Source organism: Ogataea parapolymorpha, chromosome V (assembly GCF_000187245.1).
Source record: "Ogataea parapolymorpha DL-1 chromosome V, whole genome shotgun sequence".
NCBI lineage: Eukaryota > Fungi > Ascomycota > Pichiomycetes > Pichiales > Pichiaceae > Ogataea > Ogataea parapolymorpha.
This window is the reverse complement of record NC_027862.1, coordinates 959,056-983,641: the sequence shown is the minus strand read 5'-3', so window position 1 is coordinate 983,641 and position 24,586 is coordinate 959,056. Positions and strand designations below refer to the sequence as shown.

The window sequence follows — 24,586 nt, the reverse complement described above, 5'->3', positions numbered from 1 at the left end:
CATCCACTCCATGTTCCGCAGATTTGTCTCTACAGTGTCTGTGGAATATGTCAACTCTCCCACGTTTAGCTTACCCCGAGGCTCGATGCTAGTTAGTGGCATACAGCCAACGGGGGCTTTCCATCTCGGAAATTATCTCGGAGCTACGAAGACCTGGCACACGATAGCCCGAAAACTCGACCCTTCGTCCCAAATGGTTCTCTTTATCGCCGATCTGCACTCCCTCACTGTGCCCCAGAACTATTCTGTTTTGAAAAAGCAGAGATTCGAGGCATATGCGTCTCTGTTGGCCTGCGGCCTAGATCCTGCAAAAGTTACAATATATCATCAAGCTGCCGTGCCCGAACACACGCAGCTGCAATGGGCACTGACCTGTTTTGCTGGTATGGGACTTCTCAACCGGATGACGCAATGGAAGGCCAAAGCAGATCTGAAAAACGATGCCCAGATACAGAATGAACTGGGAGCTGTCAAGCTCGGGCTATTTGCATACCCCGTGCTAATGGCTGCCGATGTGCTGCTATTCAACGCTACACATGTCCCTGTGGGCCAGGACCAGGCGCAGCACCTGGAGCTCACAAGGGATCTTGTGTCTGCGTTTAACAAACAGACCAAGACCAAGTTCTTCCACTATCCAAAAACCCTGATGGCACCTTCCAACAAAATTCTGAATCTGAGAGATCCGTCAAAAAAAATGTCCAAGTCCGATCCCGACGAGCTCACAAAGATAACCATCACAGAGGACCCGAAGTCCATGAGAATGAAAATCATGAAAGCCACCACAGACTCCATAGATGGACCCTTGACATTCGATCCGGAGCAGAGACCAGGTATTTCTAATCTGATCACCATTTATTCGGCTATTGCGAACCAAACGATAGAGGAGACAGTGCCGCAGATCAAGGATTTGTCCAAGCGAGATCTGAAAGAGCTTGTGGCCGAAGCGGTGGTGAAAGAGCTGCAAGAGCCTAATAGAGTTTACAAAGAGTTAATGTCCTCACCAGATCTGCTCCATAAATTGAGTTTGGAAGGAGCAGACAAAGCACGAGCCGTGGCCAGCAAAAACTTGAAAGAGGTGTATAAAATCCTTGGCATGGATATGGAGAAGTGAATCTTGTATATATACATAATCATCTAGTCGTTACAGTATGTCATCTTCCAGAAGACCGGTGTTCTCTCCGTACACCACCAGTATTCTCTGCACCTCTCTATATTTGGAGCAACTGAGAATAAGCGTTTTCAAAAGCTCTGCTCTATCCAAACCGCATATCTTTTCCTCTTTGCTAAAATAGAGCTCCTGGAACAACTCGATCAGGCGATTTTTGAGATTGAGCTCGCAAAGTCTTTTCACGTACAGAATCAAATAGCTTTTGAAGCTCTTTGAGTCCTGCAGCTGTTGATACACCAATATTTTGTTTTCGAGATGATTGAGTGAGATCACCGTCTCCAGGTTCTCGTATCCCTCTTTCATCAACATTACCTTGGATATTTTATTCAGAAGACGGCCCTTGCCTCGACGCAGGAGCTCTTCATTTGTGCGACTTTCCAAAACACCAACAATGGACTCATCCTCGACCTGCGACCGCGTGAAATCCCAATATTGTGACCCAAACGCCCACCAGGAGTCGCTAATTAGAGACCACGAGCTCATATTTTTGTCGTACAAATACCCGTTGCCGTTGCTGAGAGTGACTATGGGAACTCCTGTGCTCGAAATCGAACACATGGTAAGGTTTTCAGACCGCGTGAGAAGATCCCCATTCACAAACACCAGTCCGTTGGCCTCCGTGACTGTCTCGTACTGATTGGCACGGTATATCGGCTGCAACAAAGGGTACAGCGACGTTGGTCTGAAAAGGGCCTTAGGAACGTCCAAGTCCCAAGCATACATCTCTCCCACGCTTGTGACGGCCAGCAAATACTGGTTTTTCATTTCCATAAATGACAGCGGCGACCCCAAAATCAAGGGAGGCAGTACGCGGCGTCCCGAGCTGCCGTAAACTATTATCTGTCCATTGGTTGTCGACACGGCCCAATGCTTTTCGGTAGCAGCAACCAAGTGCACCTTTAGCGGAATAAAATCCACAAATATCTGCTTTCTGTTTTCTTCTGACAGCTTCTTCATTAGTGCGATCCTTGTTGGCGACGACTCAAATCCTGTGCCATTCTTCACCTCCAAATACAAGGACTCATCCTCTGGCAAGGTGTAGAAAAAATTGAGTCGCACTTTGGCGACGGAAATCCTCACATTACTAAACGAGAGCTGCGGATTGAGAACGACTGAGCCAATAAAATCCAACGGTTCCAGCTCTCTCTTTTTCTTGCCGTTTTGGGCGCTGTCGTCCTTCTTGATAATTTTGTTTGCTTTCTGCGAGAGTTCCCGAGGAACTGACGTTGATGGTGCATCGAAATCAGCCGTCGATGCAGGCCGTTTTTTAAGATCCACCGGAACCGTAGACACCTCTGGAGCAGCGGGCCCATTGGATTCTTTTTTAACTGCCGTCTTCTTTGGGTCGGTAGCAGGGGCCGCAACGGGCTCCTTGACTGACCCATTTTCCTTGATCCACTTATCGCGTCTCTCCAACTGTCCTGCAAGCGTTTCTGCCACAGTCTGTTCCAGCTGCATCTTCTTGTCCAGTGGAATGACTGCGGCTCCCAGCTCGCTCTCTCCAAAAACACCAATCAACAGCTCGCCCGCGGCTGTCGATATGAAGAGTAGACGGCCGTCTGCACTCCAGCACATATCCTGAATCGCACTGAGACTGACCTCGTTTGCAATGATGAGCGGCGCACTCGAGGCGGTGTTCCAAATCGCGACAGTGCTCTCTGCCGATGCGGTGGCCAGAATGTAGTACTGCTTGGCCGTAGCCGGGTTCATGTCGGAGGGGTCTTTGTTTGCCGGGTTTGCAAACACCGTTGGGGAAAATGCTGTCATGATGCACCGGAAATCATTGGCCATTAAACTGCACCAGCTATTCCAGCTTGATCCGTCCGGGTTGTTGAGCAGAGCGACCAACGAGGACTTGCCCTTGCCCATGTTTGGACAGGCGAGCACCTTGTCGTCCGCAGACCACGCCACTTTCCGCAAATTGGCCTTAACTTTGAGGTTGCTCGACAAATTTGACAGTTGTTGGGCAATCTTGTACTTGAACACCCTACCGTGTTCCTGGTCCTCTTGCAAAGAATACTCGACGATATTAGCCAGCTTGTCGTCTCCCTGTGTGAATAAGTACTTGTTGGCGCAATGATCGAAGGTGATCCCCTTCACGGCGATAGTGTCGTCGTTGCTGTGTATGTGCAAGCTCGTGAGCTGTTTTCTGTAGAGTGTGTCGTAGATGACAACCTCGTTGTTCATCGAGGAGAAGGCCAGCAGCTGGTCGTCTGCGGACCAGCTGCAGTCTATCAACTGACCTTTTTTTTGACGGTACAACAACGTGGTTTCACACAATTCTGAATTTTCTGGGTGCTCGACAAGGAAAACCTCTCCGTTTTTGCACAGGGCCACGAGAAGATGACTGTTTTGGCGCAGGTTTGCAAACTTCAAACACGAGATCTTACTCCGCGTCTTGAGCGTGACAACATTATCAGCCTGCTGCGCCTCGGTGAATTTGGCCTTGTCAATGGCCGGCGTTGTTTGCACTTGCGACGGACTCTTCGTTTCCAACGTCTCAGCATCGGGCACCATTCCGACGAACTTGGACATGGATCGCACCATGATCGTGGCATCATTTCCTGCTGTGGCCACGTACTCGTTTGTGGAGTTGACAGAAACGAAATAGGCCGCAGTGCTCGAAAACGACCCGCTCAGAAAGTACATGGTGGTGATACGAAAAAAAAACTTATTTTTTCTTAATATTAAACCGTCCTGATGGCCTCTGCAGAATATATGAGCGACTCGGGCTCCGAGTATACAGAGTACTGGATCGACTGGTTTTTAGGAAGTCGTGGCAATGAGTACTTCTGCGATGTCGACGTCGAGTACATCACCGATAGGTTCAACCTGACAGGCCTCAATCAGTACGTGGACAGAATATCGTTGCTGGTGGACATTATCACGGATCGAACGCAGATCAGCGAAAATGAGTCGGAGCAGACCCGCGCCCGGCTAGAGGATAACGCCAAGTTCTTGTATGCTCTCATTCACGCCCGCTACATCATCACTCAGAGAGGTCTCAACAAGATGATGGAAAAATACAAGAACGCCGATTTCGGATACTGTCCGCGTGTGTTCTGCAAACTGACACCTCTGCTCCCCGTTGGACTCAGCGATACCCCCAAGGTCGCTTCTGTGAAGCTGTACTGCCCAAATTGCGAGGATATCTATAACCCAAAGTCATCGAGACATTCATCGCTGGACGGCGCCTTTTTTGGCACCTCGTTCCCTGCTATGTTCTTCCAGGCGTTCCCGGAGCTTATACCAAGCCACAGCGTGGACATATACACACCGAAGATCTTCGGGTTCCAAATTCACGACTACGCAAAACTTACAAGGTGGCGATTGCTTCAAAAAGATAAGCTCATTGCTCGTCTGGACGAGCAGGGCATTCCTCACGACAGGGACACCCGTGGAGGCTTTGTGGAACCCCGCAAGGATCCAGACGACTCTTCCAAGAAAGGCCGTAGATAGCAGCAGCGTGCGTGCTTTTCTTACACAGCCATGAAAATTTTAATGTAAATGGAGTGTAACTATCGTAAAAACCTGTATTTCAGACCATCATGGGTTCTACGCCGCCCGCCGACAATTTGGTCACAGAAAACCCGGATCATGTCCACATCATGCCCCCCGACGATGTGCACGTAATTTGCCCCACAGACTATTTTTCTGGGCCGGGCAAAAAGGTACTTCTTTTGCTTAACCAGGAGATCAAGCTTCCAGTGGCTGCTGTACAACAGGTGTGGGATGCTTCGCAATTGAGGATCTGCGCCGACGGGGGTGCAAACCAGCTTTACGAGTATAGCCTGAAACACGGTCTGGACTGGCTGCCGGACTTTGTGATAGGTGATCTCGACTCCTTGCGGCCCGAAGTGAGCATCTTCTATAAATCCAAGGGGGTCAAGGTCAAGCAGCAGGCTTCGCAATATTATTCAGACCTGGACAAGGCTATCACGCTTTCAAACCTGGCTCTGCTCGATCCGACAATAAATCTTGACGATTACGACGACTATGATGGCGTCAGCAAGCATGAGGAAAGCGTCACCGATACCATTCAAGATAAGGTTTCTGTGTTCATGATGGGCTCAATTGGCGGAAGATTTGATCACACGGTCTCCACGATCAGCAAGCTGATTAAATTGCACCATACAAGGCCCAATTTCCAGTTCATCGTGAGAAATAGCGAATATAACGAGTATATTTTGTTTATTCCCAAAGGACGCAACTTTGTTACGCTGCTGCAAGAAAAGGAGTACCATCGAGGTGAGAAGCTAGTGAAGGGAAAACTGCCGCTTGTTGGGCTGTTACCACTCGCGTGTCCTGTGCGATTGAGCACGAGCGGGCTCAAATGGGACGTTACGAATTGGGAGTCCTCGATCGAAGGAAAAGTGAGTGCGAACAACCTGTTAGTCGGCGACAACGGGTTTCTCGTCGATACCACTGGCCCCATATTTGTCAACATCGAAATCTGATTCATTTAAAAACGTATATACAGCGAACAATCAGTTCGAAAACATCGAGTCTTTGGAAAACTGAGAGATGAAGTCTTGAAGGTTAATGCTCTTTTCGCCAGGGACTTCCTGGTCAATTGCGCTGATCTGACTGGCGTACGTGTCGAAGGGACTAACAAGGTCCGGCGCTTCGAACGACATGACGTCGGCCTTGCTAGGATCTTCAAAAGTCACGTTTCCAACGGAGCCACTCGATTTCGTAGAAGGGTGGTCCGTGGAATTCGAGTGGCTGAAAGAATCTGTTTCAGAAGGGCGGTTGACCGAGCTGGAGGCCGTCGACTGGAATGATTCAGGGGCCCCCAAAGCGTTGAAGTCGGAAACGTTGAAGAAAGAGTACGCACGAGCCGATGGACGATAGGTTAGGTCCTCCTTGAGCAACTCGTCCAGATACTCGTCCCCATTGCCGTAAATGATCTGTTCAAATCCTTTGGTGGTCAGTTGTGTAGGCTCAGGCTCTAGCGGGTTGGGCATATTCGGCAAAGAGAGCCCGCTCTTCAGTTTTTCAGGGTCCGAGCTCAAAATTCTGGCCTCGGCATACGAAAAGTCCTTTCTCAAATTCTGGTTCTCGCTTGCAAGCTCGTAGTGCGTGAGCACTTTCTCAAATCTTTCCTGCTTGGTGTTCTTGAAGAAGTTGAAGAAAATCTTGATAATCATCGAGACCCTCCAGCAACAGAAAAAGTCTGTCTTCAAACCAATACTGTTGAGATAGTATTCCTTTAGATAGTGGAACATGATGATTAAAAACTGGTCGTTGGTATTTCTGTCAAGGTCGATGTTGAGCCAGTTCAGCACAACAACAGAGTCCACAGAGTTGCCAAACTTCTTCAAAAGGATTTCAAACTTCAAATGGTCAGACGTGAAGTTTTGGAGGAAAATCGACATTGTCCACAAGATACCTCTGTGGAAACAGGCCTGGACTTTGCTTGCAAAAGGAATCTCCAGACCATTGAAGAACCGCTTGAAGTTCTGGTGTGACTTGCTGGCTCCGTGAATGGTGGACGACTCCGTCAAATACTTCACAAAGTCATAAGTGAATTTGAACAAGATTAGGGCCGGTTCAGACGCCTTCATTGCATGCTCCAGTTTTTCCTCCTCCTGATCCTCTGAAGCATACAGGAACAGCAAGTAGTGGAGACAATTCAACAAGGAAAGGAGAACCAGTCTCATTTCCAGTTTTTTGATCTTCGAAATGTTGAAAATCCGCTCAATAGGATCATCGATCTTGAAACTACCCGCTAGCTCCCCACTGTCCAGCATCTCGTAAATTGAGCTTAGGCGACTATTCAAGAAAAGCTCAATCCTTTGGATGTGTGCCAGGAACTCGGATTTCTTCGCACCGTCATCGTAGTTACGACACAATTGGATGGCTCTGCGGATCAGTTTGGCAACTTCAAACTCGAGATCTATATCCCTATTGATGGCATTTTCGTTAATGATGGACTTGAGTTGCTTTCCAGTAATACTGATAGACATTCCGCGCTTGAAATCATCCAAAGTGGCCTTTTCCTTGGCGCTGATTTTTGGCAACATGGCATCGTACTCATCTGGATGAATCACAACCGGCGTTCCGAGATCAAAAGCGCTCAATGTGTCCATATAATAGAGCTTGTAGAATATTCTTCTTCTCAAATTCTTCACTTTTTCGTCTCGGAACACCTCAGAAAAGTGGTCGGGGTCTCTGTTGATACCCAGCACACGACACATCTGGATAATCAGGCTGAGCGAAATCGATGCTTCGTAGTAATCCTCACTCAGCTCAGGTGAGTAGCTCTGGTACCATCTTAGGAACATCAGCACCTGTATGTTGCGAATCGTCACTTTTCTAAAAATGCTCTCCTCGGGAGGCATGCTCAACAGGACGTTCTTTGCCAATTCGATATACTGTGGACCGATAACGATGCCCATTCTTAACATGGTTGCTAAGTTCTCGTCTTCTATCGAGCGAGGGTTTTCATCGAACTCCTTCACGTTGATGGTCATGTAGGCGTATCGGAGGATAATTAGGAGCAGCGAAACAATTGATGTGTTTTGATGATGTGCCACCTTGAAACTTGGATTTCCCTTTTCATCTGACAGTAGAACATATGTTAGCTCCTCGCGGAAAGTTTCCTCGTCCACAAAAGGAACCAGATAGTAAGCATGGGTAAAAAAGCGATCAACAAGAGCCTCGATCGCAAACATCGGAGGAAGCTTGCTGCTTGCTAGTGCGAAAATGTCCTGACTTTTCAAAAGCCCTGAAGCGGTGAGCGTGGTAGTTGTCATACCGCTCAGAATAGAGTCCATACAAAGATCCTTGTCTTGGTAAGCATGTTTGCGCGCAATGTTGCTGTTATCAAACATCTTAGAGTCGTGCTGGACCTTGATCTTCTGTGCGTTCATATACTCCTCGTATTCCTGTTCATGTCGTTTGTTAAGAGCCTCAAAAAGCAAGCTCAGCTGCTTATCTGCTTTAATAAATGTCACGTAGGATGTAGCACCCGAACGCAACATTCTATTTTCCTTGAAGATCATGCGATCAAATTTCTCTGATAAATCAAGCACCGGATCCTCCTGGTCCTCGCTCATTCGGCTGATTGACTCATTAAACACAAACGACAAATCGCTATACTCGCTAGCGTTGATATTATTAGCTTGCAGGATTTTCTCCAGTTTGTTGACTTTCATTTTCAGGTTGATGATCTCAGTTGTGAGTTGCATCTTGTTCATGTTGTCCAGATTCTGATTAGCATACTTACACGAATACTGAGTCTTGTTCTTGACGCAGCTAGAGCATGGCTTCGTGCGGTCACACTTCAGCTTCTTCTTTCGGCATGGCTCGCACGAAATGGGCACTCTATTACGGCTCTTCTTAACTTTCGAGTCCGTTCCTGACGACATTAGGAAGCAATAGAATGCACTAAATAATAGCTAAAAAGATAATTATAGGATTAGCCCCCACGGAGATAGTGACTGCTAAGTCCAGTAGATTACGTAAAACAAATTGCCTTCCAAATAAGCCGACGCAAATCGACTCACAAATCGACGCTTGATAGGGGTATATAATATTCAAAGAAATACAAATAACATGTCAGGATCCTCACATTGAGCAGCAAAATTAGTCGATAAGATACTAGAGCAGCCTGTTTAGTATTCCTCCTCCTCATCCGGGAAGGTGTCTGCTCCCAACTCAACATAGTCTCTCTCCAAGGCAGCAAGATCCTCTCTGGCCTCAGCAAACTCTCCTTCCTCCATACCTTCACTAACATACCAGTGGACAAAAGCTCTCTTTTTGTACATCAGGTCAAACTTCCTGTCAACCTTCTGCCAAGCATCAGCAATCGCAGTGGTGTTGGAAAGCATACACACTGCTCTGCTGACGTCTGCGAGCTCAGATTCCGGAGTCTGGGTTGGCTTCTGGTAACAAATACCAATCTTGAAACCGGTAGGACACCAGTCAACCAGTTGGACGGTCTTCTTCGACTTGATCACGGAAACGGCGTTCTGGACGTCTCTGTTGACAACGTCACCTCTGTACAGCAAACAGGTGGCCATGTACTTGCCTAATCTAGGGTCGCACTTGACCATCTGGTTGCCTGGCTCAAAACAGGCGGCGGTGATCTCAGCGACTGAGTTGGCCTCGTGTGTGATTCTGGACTTGGACATGACTGGAGCGTAAGAAACCAATGGGAAGTGGATTCTTGGGTATGGCACCAAGTTGGTTTGGAACTCGTTCAAGTCCACGTTCAAAGACCCGTCGAATCTCAAAGAGGCCGTCACAGATGACACGACTTGCGCAATTAGGTTGTTGAGGTTGTTGAAGTTTGGTCTGGCAATGTTCAAGTTCTTGCGGCACATCTCGTAAATGGCCTCGTTGTCAACCATGAAGGTACAGTCTGCATTCTCCAAAGTGGTGTGTGTGGTCAACACAGTGTTGTAAGGCTCAACAACAGAGGTGGAAACCTGGGGAGCAGGGTAAACGGCAAACTCCAGCTTGGACTTCTTACCGTAGTCGTTGGAGAATTGTTCCAAAAGCAGCGAACCAAGACCGGAACCGGTACCTCCACCGAGCGAGTGGGTAAACAGGAAACCTTGTAAACCGTCGCACTGATCGGTCATTTTTCTCAGTCTGTCGCTGATGTCGTCCAACAATTCCCTTCCCACCGTGTAGTGTCCTCTGGCATAGTTGTTTGCAGCATCTTCCTTACCACTGATGAGCTGTTCTGGATGGAACAGATTCTTGTACTTTCCGGTACGCACTTCGTCGATGACGTTAGGCTCCAAATCAACGTACAGAGCTCTTGGCACGTATTTTCCTGAGCCGGTCTCTGCAAAGAACGTGGAAAATCCCTCTTCGCCACCCTTAGGTCTGGTGAGGCCCTCTTGCAAGTATCCATCTGGGGTGATTCCGTGCTCCATCGAGTAGAGCTCCCAGCAGGCATTACCAATCTGGCAACCGGCTTGACCAACTAGAAAGGGTTAGATATGCGCGTGACAAATGCGTTCTACTTACCGTTAACACTGATAACTTCTCTCATATCTTCGGATAATTCACGTGTCTATCAAAATAGTACTACCTAGTATGTGTTTGTGGCGAGTGAAAAGCTAAAAGTTTGTACTTTTCGCGCAACAAATAGGTCGGTTGAGTGTTTTGTTTGCAAACTTTATCACTTTTGTTTACACTTTTTGGCGTATGCCGGTTTTGTGCCCTGCTGTTGTTATATTTCCGTTTGGGGATTTTTTCAGTTTTAATATTTCTCGGTGCGTCGATCGTCTGCAACCAGTGCCAAATCTGACCCGTTGCAGATTCCCCCGCAAACTCCATATAATTCTGCTTGCCAGACATTGCCGTCCCTGCAGATGCAGTCGTCGGGCCCTTACTGTATAAACAGTGGCTTTTCGCCCAACTAGCTCCTGATTTTTTTTCTGCACCGCCCATTTAACTCTAGCGCTTCTTCCTCGGCTGGCACTGAACTCTTCCGATGCGATTTGGCTTCCTGCTCCTACTACTGGGCCTCGCAATGGCCCAGCCCGACTACTTTGACGACCAAACAGAGTCGTACTACCTTCAGGATGAAAGAGTCCTCGGGACGACCAAGTTTAACCAGCTCAACAAATACACCTACCAGCCGTATGTTTCGAATGGGTACATCGGCTCGCGGATCCCCAACCTTGGCTTTGGCTTCAGCTACGACCAGAACGAGAACCTGACGAGCTCGGACCTATCAAACGGCTGGCCACTTTTCAATCCCCGCTACGCAGGCAGCTTCATTGCCGGCTTCTTCGACGCCCAGCCAAACACCACGGGCGTCAACTTTCCCGAGCTGCGTGAAAACGGCTACGAAAGCGTCATTAGTGCAGTGCCGCAGTGGACGGCGCTTCAGCTTGCCGCCACGCTCAACGGCGAAACATATGTGCTCGACCCAAGCACCGCCAACACTAGCTCCGCTCACGTGACTGACTATCGCCAGGAGCTACGCATGGCCACGGGAACAGTTTCGACAGCCTACACGTGGCTAGGTGCTGTGACTGTGAATATAACAGTGATGGCGCACCGCGACTTTGAGACCCTCGGGCTCGTGCAACTAGAGGTGGCCCCGGTGTCCGGCGCGGCGCCCCTGAAGCTGGACGTGGTGGACGTACTTGACTTTGCCTCCACGCAACGCTGTGTGCTCGAGAGTATTGGCTACGATGACGCGGGCATCTTTATCACAGTGCAACCGGAAGGTGTTGCATATAAGCATGCGTCACTGTACTCGCGGCTGAACGTGAACGCCTCCTGTATCAACGAGACGCTCGCGGCTGCGTTCCATAAGGTTACCAACACTGTGTCTTTGGTGCTGGAGCACCCACTTAGTGTGACCAAGTACGTGGGGGTGGTTTCGGACGACCTGCTGGGGACCAACTCTAGCGACGCCACGCTCGCTGCAGCCAAGAGAACAGCTCTCGACGCAGCCAAGTACTCGTGGCCCAGTCTGCGCACCATGCACGATAACGCCTGGGCCGATGTGTGGGGAGATGTCGCCGTCGAGGTGGAAAACGAGCCGTATCTGACTCTGGCGGCAGAGGCAAGCATCTACCATCTGTTTGCCAACACTCGGTCCTCGGCACGCAATTTGACCGCTGCTTTGAGCGTGGGTGGGCTTAGCTCGGACTCGTACGGCGGACTGGTCTTCTGGGACGCGGATTTGTGGATGATCCCTGCGCTGCTGCCAATTGCTCCTGAGACCAGCGTTGCACTCAACTCGTACCGGTACTATTTACACGAGCAGGCCGTGCGCAATGCGGCCGCCAACAGCTATTCTGGGGCAGTATACCCGTGGACTTCGGGTCGGTTTGGCAACTGCACGGGCACGGGGCCCTGTATCAACTACGAATACCATCTGAACGGGGCCATTTGCTACTCGGTCTGGAAGGCGTATTTGAGTGGGGCAATCAACGACGAGCATCTGGAGCAGTATGGCTGGCCGGTGTTGCGGGATGCGGCAGACTTCTTTGCCGACTACGTGAGATACAATGACACGCTGCAAAAATACACCACACACAATCTGACGGACCCTGACGAGTACGCCAACTTCAAAGACAACGCCGCGTACACGGCGGTGGTCATCAGCCAGGTGATGAAGTGGGCGGACCGTGTGGCGCGGCATCTGGGCAAGCCATCCAACTCCACGCAGCTAAAGATAATGGAAAACATGTATCTGCCGCAGTCCCGTGACAACATCACGCTCGAGTACGACACGATGAACTCGTCCGTCTTGATCAAACAGGCCGACGTGGTGCTGATCCCGTACATCGATGACGAGGACGGCGCTCTGGCACAGAATTTTGGTTACGATGAGGTCCGTGCCACCAACGACCTGTCCTACTACTCGCTGCACCAGTCGTCGCAGGGCCCTGCAATGACGTTCCCCGTGTTTGCCGCTGTGAGCCAGAAGCTCAACGACTACGGCTGCGGCAGCCAGACCTACCACTACAAGTCTGTCGCGCCGTTTCTGCGGTTCCCGTTTGCTCAGATGAGCGAACAGAACAACGATAACTACGATGCCAACGGCGGCACTCACCCTGCGTTCCCCTTTAACACGGCGCACGGAGGGCTCGTCCAGAGCTATTTCTTTGGACTCACAGGAATCAGGTTCTCGTATGCGGTGACACCAGAGCACCGTCTCCAGCGAGTGCTTCATTTCGACCCGGTCGAGCTACCACTTTTTAGCGGTGATCTGAAAATTTCCGGGTTCAAGTACCTAAACCAGTCGCTCGAGATAGTTATTGGCGAGACAAACGGGACAATCCGCCACCGCGGCACAGCAGAGTCCATCCTTGTGTACGTGGACGACAGAAATGCTGCCGCTGGCTACTACACGCTGGAGCCCGGCACAGAGCTGACGGTGCCGGTGTACGTGAAGCAGTTCAACACACCGGGCTCGCTAACAGAATGCCAGGCGCTCGCGCACAGCCTGACTCCGGGCCGCGACGGTGACGTGATCATGTCGATCATAGACGGCGACAACTCCACCACCTGGCAGGCCGAAAATAAGAATGGCAACGCGGCAGTGTTGCTGGAGTTCGAAACGACCGAGACTTTCAACGCGGGGGCCATTGTGTGGGGGAACCGGCCGGCAGCCAATTTCTCGCTCAGTGTCGTGGCAGAGCCTTTGGACACCACGGGAACAGATGTCGTCATAGACGAGACGAAGCTCGTGCGAGTGCTCACCGACCACGTCGTCCAGATAGCCTCGCCCTACAATGCATCCGACACAGAGGTGCGAATCGCAGAGCCTAACAGTACGATATTTGCGCTGCCACAGGAGTACACCGCACAGTACGTGCTGCTGGAGGTTTACGGCACGCTGGACACCGATGACAGCACCTATGGCGCCTCAGTGGCAGAGCTGGGGCTCTTCTATCACTAGATACATAGATGTTAGCGTAATGCGACCTCGGCAATTATACACAGGTGGTCACTCGGGTACTCGCCCTCGCGTGGCTGGCCCTTATCCATTTCCGTGGGGTGCGGCAGCTTCAGCAAGCTCTTTAAAATGACGCCGTGCCGGGCCTCAAAATCCTCAAGTTTGTCAGGTGCAGTGCAATCCGAGCCATCCCACTCGGTCACAAAGAAGATGTAGTCGAGGAGGCCGCGCCAGGTGTGTGCCCAGTTAGAAAAAAAAGGTTCGTTGCGGTCGTTGTCTAGCCCGGCGTTTTTCGGGTCAACTAGATGGTAGCCCAGCGAGTACAGAGAGATGGCGCGCGCAGGGAGCGAGTTGTGTAGGTTCTCCATGTCATGGACCATTTTGCGCTGCTCCTCATTGGGCTCAAATTCGTCTGGGACAGGCGTCTCGTGCTCGTTGCCGTCCTGGTTGGAATAGTCGTACGAGGCCGAGCAGGAAATAACGTTCAAACAGCGTGCGTTGTAGGTGATCGGTTTCTGGACGATCGACAGATATGGCGAGTCATAAGGCTGCGAGTTGAAGTCTCCGGCAAAGAATTTGTACGTTTTGGCGAGATTTGGGTGCAAAAGTTTGACCCGTTTCTCAAATTCCAGCATCGATTGCAAAACCACGTATGTCTGGCGTGTTCTTTCGTATGTGCCATACGGATGCCAGAACAGATGCGTGGTACCGACCACAAGGACGCTTTCGGGCCGGTTTTTTGGCTGCAAGGCGACCAGCAGTCCTACGTTCTGCGTGGCAGTGCGTGGAACAATGCCGTTGGTGGCCACCTTGTCGTAGTCCATAAATGATGAGTCAACAAGAGTAAATTTGGACGCTTTGTAGAAAACAGCGACGCCGTGATTTTTTGTGCCAGATCTATAGTACTTGTTTTCGTAGCCCAACCGGGCTAGTTTGGGGCTCCAGTAACTGTTGTACTGGATATAGTCCATCTCCTGCAAACACATAATATCTGCGGCGTAGTACTCCAATTCCGCTAGCAGAGCCTCGGACCGCTTATTCCATTTGAGTATTGCGCCGTTGTCGGGGAAGAGACTGCGTCGGATCAGGGCCTGTGCGAGCAGGTTGTAGGACATGATGGTGAAGGTGTTTTGCACGGGCTGGGTGCGCGGAAGCTCGACGAGGGGACGACGAATGAAGAGCTGCACTGCTTTCCCTTCAGAATGCTCCTGCTCGAGCCGTTTCTGCTCCTTTTTCAGAGCACGCAGTCTTCTCTTCTCGTCGTCTGAAATCATATCTGAAAAAAAATAATACAATTATATTTCTGATCCATGGAGCTTTCGGAAGTCATCAAGACCAGAACCGAGATCATGCTGCTGCTGGAGCTGATCCAGAAAAAACAACGTCAATGCAAAGAACTGGAGAACGAAAACAACTATTTGCAGAGCTACGTGGGTGCCATTGTGGCGAAAACCACACAGTAATGCAACTGACGGCGGCTAATAAATAGATATATCGAAGGGTTGCATATTTTCTTTATCTCAAGATATGGAGAACGAGAACACAGATCTGACAGCACGGCAGAAGCCAATGGCAGCCAACTCTCTGCTTTCTGTTTACGAGCAGAAGTTTGAGGCGTTCAAGACCCTCAAGTCAAAGAGAACAGAGCGTTATGGCTACAACAGCAGTGCTGCACAGCTTATTATGTCCCAGAGAGACCCCAATCGCATGGTCAACAGCAGAGACGACACAATGGAGACGTCGTCGTACGTCCTGGGGGACAGCATCGGCGACTTTAGCGACAGCGAAGACGAGCAGAAAAGTGGGCTTCTGTCGAAGGAGCTGCCTGTCAAGACGGGCGATCCCATTCTTAGCGGTATTTCTGGCTCGTTTCAGTACAGCGCTCGGTCCGTAAGAGCTGCAGAGGCTCCTGAGACGGGTCCGGCCGACCACAGTGAAGACGACGGCGAGCAAGACGATGAGGAAGAGGATGATGATGAGGGGGAAGAGGAAGAGGAGGAAGATGAGGAGGAGGATGAAGAGGAGGATGAAGATGAGGACGAAGACGAGCTGGAGTCGCGCATGAACGAGTATTCGCCGAGTATCATGCCGTCTGGCGTTCAACCGGTCACAGAAGCCACGTCAGGTGATCCAAACTGGGAGCTAAATCTGATCTCGCCAAATGTCCCAAACCTCATGTACGACGACTATAAAAAGGCAGGACAGCTGAGAAAAATGTCGGAGGAGTCTGTCAAATCCGTCGCCTCAAACTCTACACAGGCCACTAGATATACCAAAGTGGCCTTCAAGTCCCACGGCGAGCCTCTAGCTCCAAAAAACACTCCTTTGATGTTGCAGAACATTGCTCCCTCGCCAGTCTCCTATGCATGTCCTTTCTACAATACCATGGAATACAATCCAAACTGTCCAACCAACGAGTCGCTATTGATGACTATTTTAAACCATGAGATGGACAACCTTGATGTCGAGCCAGCTAGCGTGCCTCTCAAAGAGCAGTTTCGTCGCTTCCTTCATCGTGTGTGGCATCTGGGAGACATGAGCGCCAAGGAGTATTTGGAAAGGTATCCATGGGAGCGGTACTATGATCTTTCTGGCGAGTTTGTAAACGATACCGACGACAAAGAAGAGTTCAATTTTGACATGATGCCTCTGAGTGCCAACATCAACCCGTTCATTGCCAAGTCCGACTCCATGAGAAATAAGAAATCGCATGCGTTTGTTGCGAAGAGCGGCGATGAGTGATAAGCTCAAAGTGTAATATAGTTTTCCCGTTTTATTCTGCCCATCGAGTTCCAATTGCCGTCCTTTGAAAGCACAGTGTCTGTGTATATGCTGGCGCCCGCCCATGCGCCCAATGAGACCACCGACGAGGCATGGATGTTTTCTGCCTTCAAATTCTGCAAAATAGTTTGGATCAGCTGTTCGTTTTTGGCCAGCCCGCCGGCAAAGATGATGGTTTCGTAAAGCGGTTTGCGCAGGTCGATCGGTAACTCGTGGTACAACTCGATCAGCAGCTGCGATGGTGTTTTCTCGTCGTTTTCATAAATGTCGTCATTAGTGTCAAATAGCAGGTCCACATCGACATTGTTCAAGCTCAGCCATTTTGCTCCCCTTTTGGACCACTTGGAGTGGTTCCTTAGTACCCGGAGATCGTACACGGGCTCGACCAGCGCAAAATGCCAGCCTAGATCTACCACAAGCGCCGATCTTGTCCCTGCGGCTAGCGTGGCCATCAATGGCTCTTCAAGGAAGACAGTGCTTTTTGCATGCAACTTTTCGAGCAGTTGGTATCGCAGAATGTCTCTGTATTTTTGGTTGAGCATGCTGTTGGCCACGAGGACCACGTTGGCATTGACCGCGTTGATTCGGAGTTTTTTAAACATGTAATGAAGAATATCGAATATATGGAGATTCATTGTGTATTCAAAGGAGTGTAAGTCATTTCCTGGCTTAAAATCCAGAATATTGGGGTGGAATAGGTATTCAAGTTTTGATATGGCTCTGTTTTCCTCTGAAGAGTACTCGTTGGGAAGAACGTCTATATGTCGTTTATGGGCGAATTCACTAGTCTCTAGTGTGGTCAAAGGCACGGACTCGCCGGCGAGTCCAAACTTGAAAATGCAGGATCCAACCTGAATCACAACGGGGGGCATGAAAACTTAAATATCTGGAAGAAGTTAAAAAACCACAGTAATTAAATAATACTAATAGGACACTAACCAATAGATCAATTCAACACCATTGTGACAATGACTTAAGAGCAGCAATTACTAATATTCCTAGGACATAGCAACTCTCTAGTTGCGTCACATGGGCTGTAGCGTTGCCCGAGTAAAACCTCAGTCCCCTTCTATGATATTGCGGCTGTGCACTTCAATCTTGTTTTAATCTTTTTATTACATTCAATTTGTTGTACCATGGGCGCAGTTGTGTCTTTGCCACTTGCTTCGGTAGGCATGGTTGGTAGTTGGCTGGCCTCCTGCTTTGGGGCCTCTATGTGCTCTTGCTGTATGAATTCACAGCTAAATCCACTTGCCGGCACATTTAAATCGTCCGTTGCCACTAGAGTGACGTACGCCATCATCTTTTTACTAAACTCTCTCCTGTCCTGGGTCAGCCAAACGCACTCGCTGACCTCCATGGTGGAAAAGTGGACATGGGGATTGTTCAAGTACGGAAACGAGTACTGCAAAAAGCACAATTGTGTGGGATTCACCAATGTCCAGAGACTGGGCTTTTCGCTCGGACTGATGCACCTGGTGCTTGCGAGTCTGCTAATCGGCGTGAAATCGACGTCGAATCCGCGTGCAGTGATCCAGAACGGCTACTGGATGGTCAAACTGTTTGCACTTGCCTTGTTCATGCTCATAACGTACTGGATCCCAGACAAGTTTTTCCTATTCTGGGGTAATTTCAGCTCAGTCTTTTTTAGCACCTGTTTTATTATGATTAGTCTGATTTTGCTGGTGGACTTTGCACACGAATGGGCTGAAACGTGTATGGAGCGCATAGAGGAGGGCGAAATCTATCTGGACGATGCAGAGACCGAAAATAGCTGCTTGGAGGGCCCTTCGTTCTGGCGATCGCTGCTTGTCGGGGGCACCCTGGGGATGTATCTAGGAGTCATCGTTCTCACTATCGTGATGTACATCTACTTCTCGCATTCAGGATGTGCTCTCAACACGACGGCCATTTCGCTGAACTTGGTTTTCGTGCTCCTCGCCACTGCGCTTTCTGTCTCGCCAACCGTGCAAGAGTATAACCCGAACGCAGGGCTCGCACAGTCGTCCATGTGTTGCATTTACTGCACGTATCTGATTTTCAGCGCCTGCCTGAGCGAACCAGATGACAAGCTCTGCAATCCGTTGGTCAGATACTCGGGCACCAGAACGCTGTCGGTGGTGTTGGGCGCATTTTTCACGTTCGGAGCCGTGGCCTACACAACGACGCGGGCGGCGGCAAACTCTGTCTTCAGCCACAGCGCAAACTCAAATTACTCGAGCAACGCAGAAACTGTTCTGGGAGTGGTGTCGCAGCAGCCATCGCGCAAAGAAATGAGACTCCAGGCTATACGACAGGCAGTGAACGAGGGATCCTTGCCAGAGTCTGCTCTCGAGGACCCATCGTATTTTGACGACTCCGAGACTGATTTGGGCGAGGAAGAGACCCTGACAAAGTACAATTACGCGCTCTTTCACTGTCTTTTCTTCCTGGCTACGCAATATATCGCTGCGCTGCTTACAATCAACGTGGTGTATGAGCCGGACTCCACGAGCTTCGTTCCAGTGGGCCGCACATACTTTAACTTCGGCATGAAGGTGGCGAGCTCGCTTATGTGCTACCTTTTGTATATTTGGACGCTGGTGGCCCCGGTGCTGTTTCCTGACAGATTTATCTGAAAATACAAATCTGTTCAAGGCTGTGCAGGAGCGGGCTAGGAAAAAAAAAACGTTGCAGACACTTTGTCTGCCGCGCGAAAAATTATATAAAGACTGCAAAATTCCCTGCTTATGGGGGTTAAAACGGGCCATTACGTAATCATGACAGAGAGCGAGGCACCAGCCAGTTACGCCAATATCAAGACACATTTCCCTGCCGCACGCATCAAGAAGCTAATGCAGACCGATGAGGATATTGGAAAGGTGGCACAGGCGACGCCTGTGGCCGTGGGGCGCGCGCTGGAGCTATTTTTGTGCTCGCTGGTGGAGAAGTCTGTCGAGACGGCTACCAACGACCAGAGTAAGAAGATCACGATCCAGATCCTGAACAAGACGATTCAGGAGAACGAGCAATTTGACTTTGTGGTTGGCGTGTGTGACAAGTACCTGAACAAGAACTCGAACGCCTCGTCAACATCGTCGTCTGCTTCCGCCCAGCAAGAATGATCTGTATAATAATATTTTATTTTAGTGTATAATAAAATGACGTCGTGCGCATACGGAGTTCCATTCCAGAAATTTGCAGTACTGCCACATTGTGGGGTGGGTGCACTAGCCACCGAAAGCAAGGATTTATATGTACTAATTCCCAGCAGAACTAAATTGTGTTCCTATCAATTATAGTGTATTTCTTATGGCAACGCACATTCATTCTGCAAAGTCATTTACCAATCCCTTCCACTTGTCGTTGCGAAACTTGCAAGTAGCCGACAAACAGGGTGACCCGATCTACTACGTGGGTGTTGATGTTGGCACGGGATCAGCGAGGGCTGCCGTTGTTGACCAGACCGGAGCGATTCTCGGTCTTGCCGAGCGGCCAATCACAAGAAACGAGCTCAAGGCCAACTTTATCACCCAGTCGTCCACGGAGATCTGGGATGCTATTTGTTACTGCGTGAAGACAGCAATCTCGCAGTCGCACGTTGATCCTGCCGACGTGCTGGGTATCGGTTTCGACGCCACCTGTTCTCTGGTGGCCATCAACGAGAAGACCGACGAGCCAATGGCTGTGGGCCCAGACTTTGCAGACGACTTGGAAAACATCATTCTATGGATGGACCATAGAGCAGAGGTCGAGGTGAATGAAATCAATGCCACGCACGACGAGTGTCTTAAGTACGTGGGCGGCAAAATGTCTATTGAGATGGAGTTGCCAAAGATGAAATGGTTGAAGAACCACATGCCCAAGGACTCAAACGGCGAGTCGCTGTTCAAACAATGCAAATTTTACGATCTTGCCGACTTCCTCACCCACAAGGCCACAGGCTCTGAGACCAGGTCGTTCTGCAGCACTGTGTGCAAGCAGGGTTATATTCCCGAGGGAATCACAAACAGAAATGGCTGGTCTTCGGAATTTCTGAACAAGATCGATCTGCCTGAGCTGGTGGAGGACAACTTCAGAAGACTTGGTGGAGTCGACGGCGTGAACGGCAAGTTCTTGTCTGCGGGAGAAACCGTGGGAAGCCTTACAGAGAGAGCTGCCGAGCAATTGGGATTAACTACAGACTGTTACGTCGGCTCTGGTGTGATCGACGCTTACGCTGGGTGGATCGGAACTGTTGCTGCGCAGACAGAGACACCGATCGCGGATCTTGTGGAACAGGACAAGAACAACAAGGGAATGGCCAAGGCCAAGGGGAGACTTGCTGCTGTTGCTGGAACGTCGACTTGTCACATCTGTCTTGACGACAAGCCGATTTTCGTGGACGGTGTTTGGGGTCCCTACAGAGACGTGATGGCCAAAGGATTCTGGCTCGCAGAGGGCGGCCAATCGTGCACCGGTGCGCTGCTTGCACATGTGCTGTCGACCCATCCGGCCTACATGGAGCTTGGCGTGGCTTCCGAGGCTTCTGGCACGTCGAGATTCGACTTTTTAAACTCTAGACTTGAGCAGCTCAAGAAATCCACCAAGGAGAGATCTGTGGTGGCCCTTGCGAAGAACCTGTTCTTTTACGGAGACTTCCACGGAAACAGGTCACCAATTGCCGACCCACAGATGAGAGCCTCGATCATTGGCCAGAGTATGGACACCTCCCTGGACTCGCTGGCTGTTGAGTACCTCGCTGCGTGCGAGTTCATTGGCCAGCAAACCAGACACATCATTGAGAAGATGGAGGTTGCTGGGTACGACATCAAGGCCATCTTTATGAGCGGTGGCCAATGTCGTAACGGATTGCTGATGAGATTGCTGGCAGACTGTACTGGGCTGCCTATTGTGATTCCTAGATACATCGATGCGTCTGTTGTGTTTGGTTCTGCCATGCTGGGTGCAGTGGCAGCAGAGGACGCGCTGAAGAACCGCAAGGGACCAAACGCCAAGTCCAGAAGAAACTCTGCGGTGTCCAACTTGGATAACCCGCAAAGCCAACCAGACCAGCCTCCTTCTCCATACACAGCACCATCGGCTACGGCCTCCATGACGTCGATCAGCGCTCTGGCTGCCGGAAACGCGCAATCGGCATATCCTTTCCCTACCATGACCCCAATTGAGGACGAGTCGAAGCAGTTGGGAGCCAATCTCGACGCATCGGACGACGACGAGGACGCACAGCTGTCGTTCGGCTCAAAGAGCCGTGCACAGGCCACTGCCACGAAAAATTTCATCTCGAAAAAGACTGGAACCGGTCCCGGCGACAAGCTGTGGAAGGTTATGACCGAGCTTTCGGGCGTAGGTCGCATTATCTATCCGTCCAGCGAAACTGATCCAGACAGGAAGCTTTTGAACACTAAATACAAGATTTTCCTGGACCAGATCGAGACGCAGCAGAGGTACCGGGCAATGGTTGCGAAGACCGAGGAGGCCATTAAAGCTTACTTGAATATATAGATCTAGACTGATTTCATTGAGGTGTTTTTTGCCAAGAGTGCGGCGGTTATTTAAATGTATGCATTTCTTGCACTGCCTCGAGCAAGCAAATATTTAAGCCCAGATTTTTGAACTCTCCACCCTAATGACACTCTCATCCCATATCGACTCCGACGAACTCGAGGGCAAGATCCTCGAGGCTGAGTCTCCGGCCAATAAGCTTGTCAACAAGTATATAAGTGCCAAGAAGCAATTCCACAATACACGTGCGGAGGAAAAGCCTGCCAGCAAGATCGTGTCTAAGTTCCGGGGCATTGCCGAGAAATACAGGATCCAGGAGAATGGAATGGAGCCAAGACAGGTGTACGAGATTCTACACGACGAATTGACCCTGGACGGCACCACGACACTCAATCTGGCCTCGTTTGTCAACACCCACATAGAAAGGGAGGCCGAACAGCTGATCATCGAAAACCTAACTAAGAACCTTGCCGATAACGACGAGTACCCAATCCTGCTGGAGATGCAGCAAAGGTGCATTTCGATTCTGGGAAACATGTGGAACGCTCCTGCCGATTTGAAAAACGGCGCCCTCGGAACCGCCTGCACCGGCTCATCCGAAGCCATTATGTTGGGAGGACTTGCTATGAAGAAAAACTGGCAGGCCAAACGCAAAGCAGCAGGAAAGGATTACCACCATCCAAACATCCTCATGGCATCCTGCTGCCAGGTGGCCCTCGAGAAATTTGCCAGGTACTTTGACGTCGAGGAACGCATAATTCCCGTGTCCAACACAGACTTTTTGCTCGATTACGAGCTAATCAGACGCAACCTGGACGAAAACACAATCGGCGTTTTTGTTATTCTGGGGTCCACATACACGGGAGGCTTCGAAAGTGTTGAGAAGGTCAATGATATTTTGCAGGAATACGAGGACGAGACTGGTCATTTTATCCCTATCCATGTGGACGCCGCATCCGCCGGGTTCCTTGCCTCTTTCGTGTACCCAGACCTTGCGTGGGACTTCAGAATCCCTCGCGTGGTGTCGATCAATACATCCGGCCACAAATTTGGTCTTGCTACCGCAGGTCTTGGTTGGGTCGTTTTCCGTACCAAAGATTGGCTACCAGAAGAGCTCAAATTTCAACTACAGTATCTTGGAGGCCTGGAAGAGTCTTTCACCATCAACTTCTCCAGACCAGGCTACCAGGTCATCCACCAGTACTTCAACTTCCTCCATCTGGGCCAAAAGGGATACTTTGAGATTTTTGACAACTGCCTAACAAACGCACGCATTTTGTCGAGATTCCTAGAAGAAACTGGAATTTTTGTCTGCGTCTCAAACCTGCACCTGCCTAAGGGTCACACGGCACGCGGCGCACCGCAGGAGGCCCCAAGTCCCGTCAGCCACCATGCCTATTTATCGGACCACAACTACTATAACCCTGCACTGCCTGTTGTTTCCTTCCAGCTTTCGAAGGAGTTCATGGATGCGTACCCAGAAATTCCACAATCCCTGGTGTCTGCTCTGCTGAGAAACCGCAAATGGATCGTTCCAAACTATGGTCTTCCAAAAACGTCCAAAGAGGACGAGAATGAGAACAACGAGATCCTCAGAATTGTGGCCAAGTACAACTTGACGTCCCAGTTGTTGGACAAACTGATGCACGACATCGTCGAGGTTATGGAGGTGCTCATGAAGTCTGTCGCACTTGTCAGAAAGAACGTCGAGAAGCTGAAAACCGGATCAAAAGAAGCAGACAATGACATGATGTACAACATGCTTCTTTCTATTGCCAATGACGGCAATGAGAAGCTGATTAAACTGAAAAACACACCACCAGAGTCCAAACACAACTCATTCAGAGGCCCATGCTAGAGAATCCGGCCAATCTTCTTCTTTGCAGAGTTCATTTTTTGCTGCGAGCTGTCGACTTGATTTTCCAAGCCTTGAAGTAATTCATTTTGTACACTGAGTTCCTCGTTGATAGTCAATCCGATCTGCTTTTGCCTATTTAGTATGCTGCGTAGCTGATCCAGTTCTGTGTCCTGTTTGTTCATCAGTAGCTGCTGTTGCTGATACAGTTGTTCATTGTCTAGTGGCTTCGTGGCCTCTGTTTCCTTGGCTTTGCCTAAACTTCTTTTAAATGTAGGTTTCTCGGTAGCAGTGGCCACTCCCCTTGATAAAACACGCAGTTCATTGCACTCATGACGCTGCTGGTCCACAAGAGCCTTGCGCCGCCTCACCTCGCCTGCTCCAAGCTCATCATTGTGCACATACTTATTCAGCTGGTCGATTCTAGCCTCACAGGTGTCTAGAATGCGCTTGCACTCAAAAAGGTTGGCCTGTTTTGCGAAAAGCTTCGACCTTACACTTTGGAGTAGAGATTTAACCTCCTTTGACACCTCCAACCACTCAATTTGCGACAACCTCGGTACTTCCTTTTCCTGAGTGAATGTGTTTTCTGGCAGATAGAGAAACTCGCCTACCAGCTTGTGCGTCCTAAGCTGCTCATCGTTTAGGAGCCCGTTCAAAAACTCCGCCAGCCCAACTCGCCGCTGCTCTATCGTTGTTGCGCGGCTCTGGTACAACGCGGTGAATTTGGAAGGCAAGCTATAGGGAATGGTCTTGTGCAAAGAGTCCTCCAATTCCTTCTTGAACTCCACAAAATCGCTGAAACGCTTGCTCAACTTGTGCACCTGGACACCAGACTCAAATTGTATTTCAATGTTGTAGAGATGGTAGTCGTTTAGCACCATGGTGCTGGGTATTCTGACCTCCACCATATCAA

The 24,586-nt window shown here is 49.9% G+C and overlaps 15 protein-coding genes across 15 annotated transcripts; 9 read left to right on the top strand and 6 right to left on the bottom strand.

Annotated features, from left to right (window-relative positions):
* Nucleotides 1-10: 10 nt before the first annotated feature.
* Nucleotides 11-1,111, top strand: HPODL_04320 (Tryptophan--tRNA ligase, mitochondrial; the record flags this gene model as incomplete). Its single annotated transcript, XM_014079115.1, has 1 exon — nucleotides 11-1,111. The coding sequence occupies one exon, from the start codon at nucleotides 11-13 to the stop codon at nucleotides 1,109-1,111; it is 1,101 nt and encodes a 366-aa protein (XP_013934590.1).
* A 30-nt stretch (nucleotides 1,112-1,141) lies between these two features.
* Nucleotides 1,142-3,817, bottom strand: HPODL_04319 (Protein HIR1; the record flags this gene model as incomplete). The annotated part of the gene is made up of 1 exon (XM_014079114.1): nucleotides 1,142-3,817. The coding sequence occupies one exon, from the start codon at nucleotides 3,815-3,817 to the stop codon at nucleotides 1,142-1,144; it is 2,676 nt and encodes an 891-aa protein (XP_013934589.1).
* Nucleotides 3,818-3,868: 51 nt separating this feature from the next.
* HPODL_04318 (Casein kinase II subunit beta) lies at nucleotides 3,869-4,627 on the top strand (the record flags this gene model as incomplete). The annotated part of the gene is made up of 1 exon (XM_014079113.1): nucleotides 3,869-4,627. The coding sequence occupies one exon, from the start codon at nucleotides 3,869-3,871 to the stop codon at nucleotides 4,625-4,627; it is 759 nt and encodes a 252-aa protein (XP_013934588.1).
* Nucleotides 4,628-4,716: 89 nt separating this feature from the next.
* Nucleotides 4,717-5,625, top strand: HPODL_04317 (uncharacterized protein; the record flags this gene model as incomplete). Its single annotated transcript, XM_014079112.1, has 1 exon — nucleotides 4,717-5,625. One exon carries the CDS (start codon nucleotides 4,717-4,719, stop codon nucleotides 5,623-5,625), a length of 909 nt encoding a protein of 302 aa, XP_013934587.1.
* Nucleotides 5,626-5,655: 30 nt separating this feature from the next.
* HPODL_04316 (uncharacterized protein) lies at nucleotides 5,656-8,541 on the bottom strand (the record flags this gene model as incomplete). The annotated part of the gene is made up of 1 exon (XM_014079111.1): nucleotides 5,656-8,541. The coding sequence occupies one exon, from the start codon at nucleotides 8,539-8,541 to the stop codon at nucleotides 5,656-5,658; it is 2,886 nt and encodes a 961-aa protein (XP_013934586.1).
* Nucleotides 8,542-8,787: 246 nt separating this feature from the next.
* On the bottom strand, nucleotides 8,788-10,178 carry HPODL_04315 (Tubulin alpha chain; the record flags this gene model as incomplete). The annotated part of the gene is made up of 2 exons (XM_014079110.1): nucleotides 8,788-10,109; nucleotides 10,154-10,178. The coding sequence occupies 2 exons, from the start codon at nucleotides 10,176-10,178 to the stop codon at nucleotides 8,788-8,790; spliced, it is 1,347 nt and encodes a 448-aa protein (XP_013934585.1).
* A 483-nt stretch (nucleotides 10,179-10,661) lies between these two features.
* On the top strand, nucleotides 10,662-13,553 carry HPODL_04314 (Acid trehalase required for utilization of extracellular trehalose; the record flags this gene model as incomplete). The annotated part of the gene is made up of 1 exon (XM_014079109.1): nucleotides 10,662-13,553. One exon carries the CDS (start codon nucleotides 10,662-10,664, stop codon nucleotides 13,551-13,553), a length of 2,892 nt encoding a protein of 963 aa, XP_013934584.1.
* An 11-nt stretch (nucleotides 13,554-13,564) lies between these two features.
* Nucleotides 13,565-14,824, bottom strand: HPODL_04313 (NGL2 Protein involved in 5.8S rRNA processing; the record flags this gene model as incomplete). The annotated part of the gene is made up of 1 exon (XM_014079108.1): nucleotides 13,565-14,824. The coding sequence occupies one exon, from the start codon at nucleotides 14,822-14,824 to the stop codon at nucleotides 13,565-13,567; it is 1,260 nt and encodes a 419-aa protein (XP_013934583.1).
* Nucleotides 14,825-15,077: 253 nt separating this feature from the next.
* On the top strand, nucleotides 15,078-16,292 carry HPODL_04312 (uncharacterized protein; the record flags this gene model as incomplete). The annotated part of the gene is made up of 1 exon (XM_014079107.1): nucleotides 15,078-16,292. One exon carries the CDS (start codon nucleotides 15,078-15,080, stop codon nucleotides 16,290-16,292), a length of 1,215 nt encoding a protein of 404 aa, XP_013934582.1.
* A 5-nt stretch (nucleotides 16,293-16,297) lies between these two features.
* On the bottom strand, nucleotides 16,298-17,203 carry HPODL_04311 (uncharacterized protein; the record flags this gene model as incomplete). Its single annotated transcript, XM_014079106.1, has 1 exon — nucleotides 16,298-17,203. One exon carries the CDS (start codon nucleotides 17,201-17,203, stop codon nucleotides 16,298-16,300), a length of 906 nt encoding a protein of 301 aa, XP_013934581.1.
* Nucleotides 17,204-17,560: 357 nt separating this feature from the next.
* Nucleotides 17,561-18,949, top strand: HPODL_04310 (Membrane protein TMS1; the record flags this gene model as incomplete). Its single annotated transcript, XM_014079105.1, has 1 exon — nucleotides 17,561-18,949. The coding sequence occupies one exon, from the start codon at nucleotides 17,561-17,563 to the stop codon at nucleotides 18,947-18,949; it is 1,389 nt and encodes a 462-aa protein (XP_013934580.1).
* Nucleotides 18,950-19,090: 141 nt separating this feature from the next.
* Nucleotides 19,091-19,435, top strand: HPODL_04309 (Negative cofactor 2 complex subunit alpha; the record flags this gene model as incomplete). Its single annotated transcript, XM_014079104.1, has 1 exon — nucleotides 19,091-19,435. One exon carries the CDS (start codon nucleotides 19,091-19,093, stop codon nucleotides 19,433-19,435), a length of 345 nt encoding a protein of 114 aa, XP_013934579.1.
* A 187-nt stretch (nucleotides 19,436-19,622) lies between these two features.
* On the top strand, nucleotides 19,623-21,815 carry HPODL_04308 (putative sugar kinase; the record flags this gene model as incomplete). The annotated part of the gene is made up of 1 exon (XM_014079103.1): nucleotides 19,623-21,815. One exon carries the CDS (start codon nucleotides 19,623-19,625, stop codon nucleotides 21,813-21,815), a length of 2,193 nt encoding a protein of 730 aa, XP_013934578.1.
* Nucleotides 21,816-21,939: 124 nt separating this feature from the next.
* On the top strand, nucleotides 21,940-23,673 carry HPODL_04307 (Glutamate decarboxylase, converts glutamate into gamma-aminobutyric acid (GABA); the record flags this gene model as incomplete). Its single annotated transcript, XM_014079102.1, has 1 exon — nucleotides 21,940-23,673. The coding sequence occupies one exon, from the start codon at nucleotides 21,940-21,942 to the stop codon at nucleotides 23,671-23,673; it is 1,734 nt and encodes a 577-aa protein (XP_013934577.1).
* Nucleotides 23,670-24,581, bottom strand: HPODL_04306 (uncharacterized protein; the record flags this gene model as incomplete). Its single annotated transcript, XM_014079101.1, has 1 exon — nucleotides 23,670-24,581. The coding sequence occupies one exon, from the start codon at nucleotides 24,579-24,581 to the stop codon at nucleotides 23,670-23,672; it is 912 nt and encodes a 303-aa protein (XP_013934576.1).
* Between the last annotated feature and the right edge of the window lie 5 nt (nucleotides 24,582-24,586).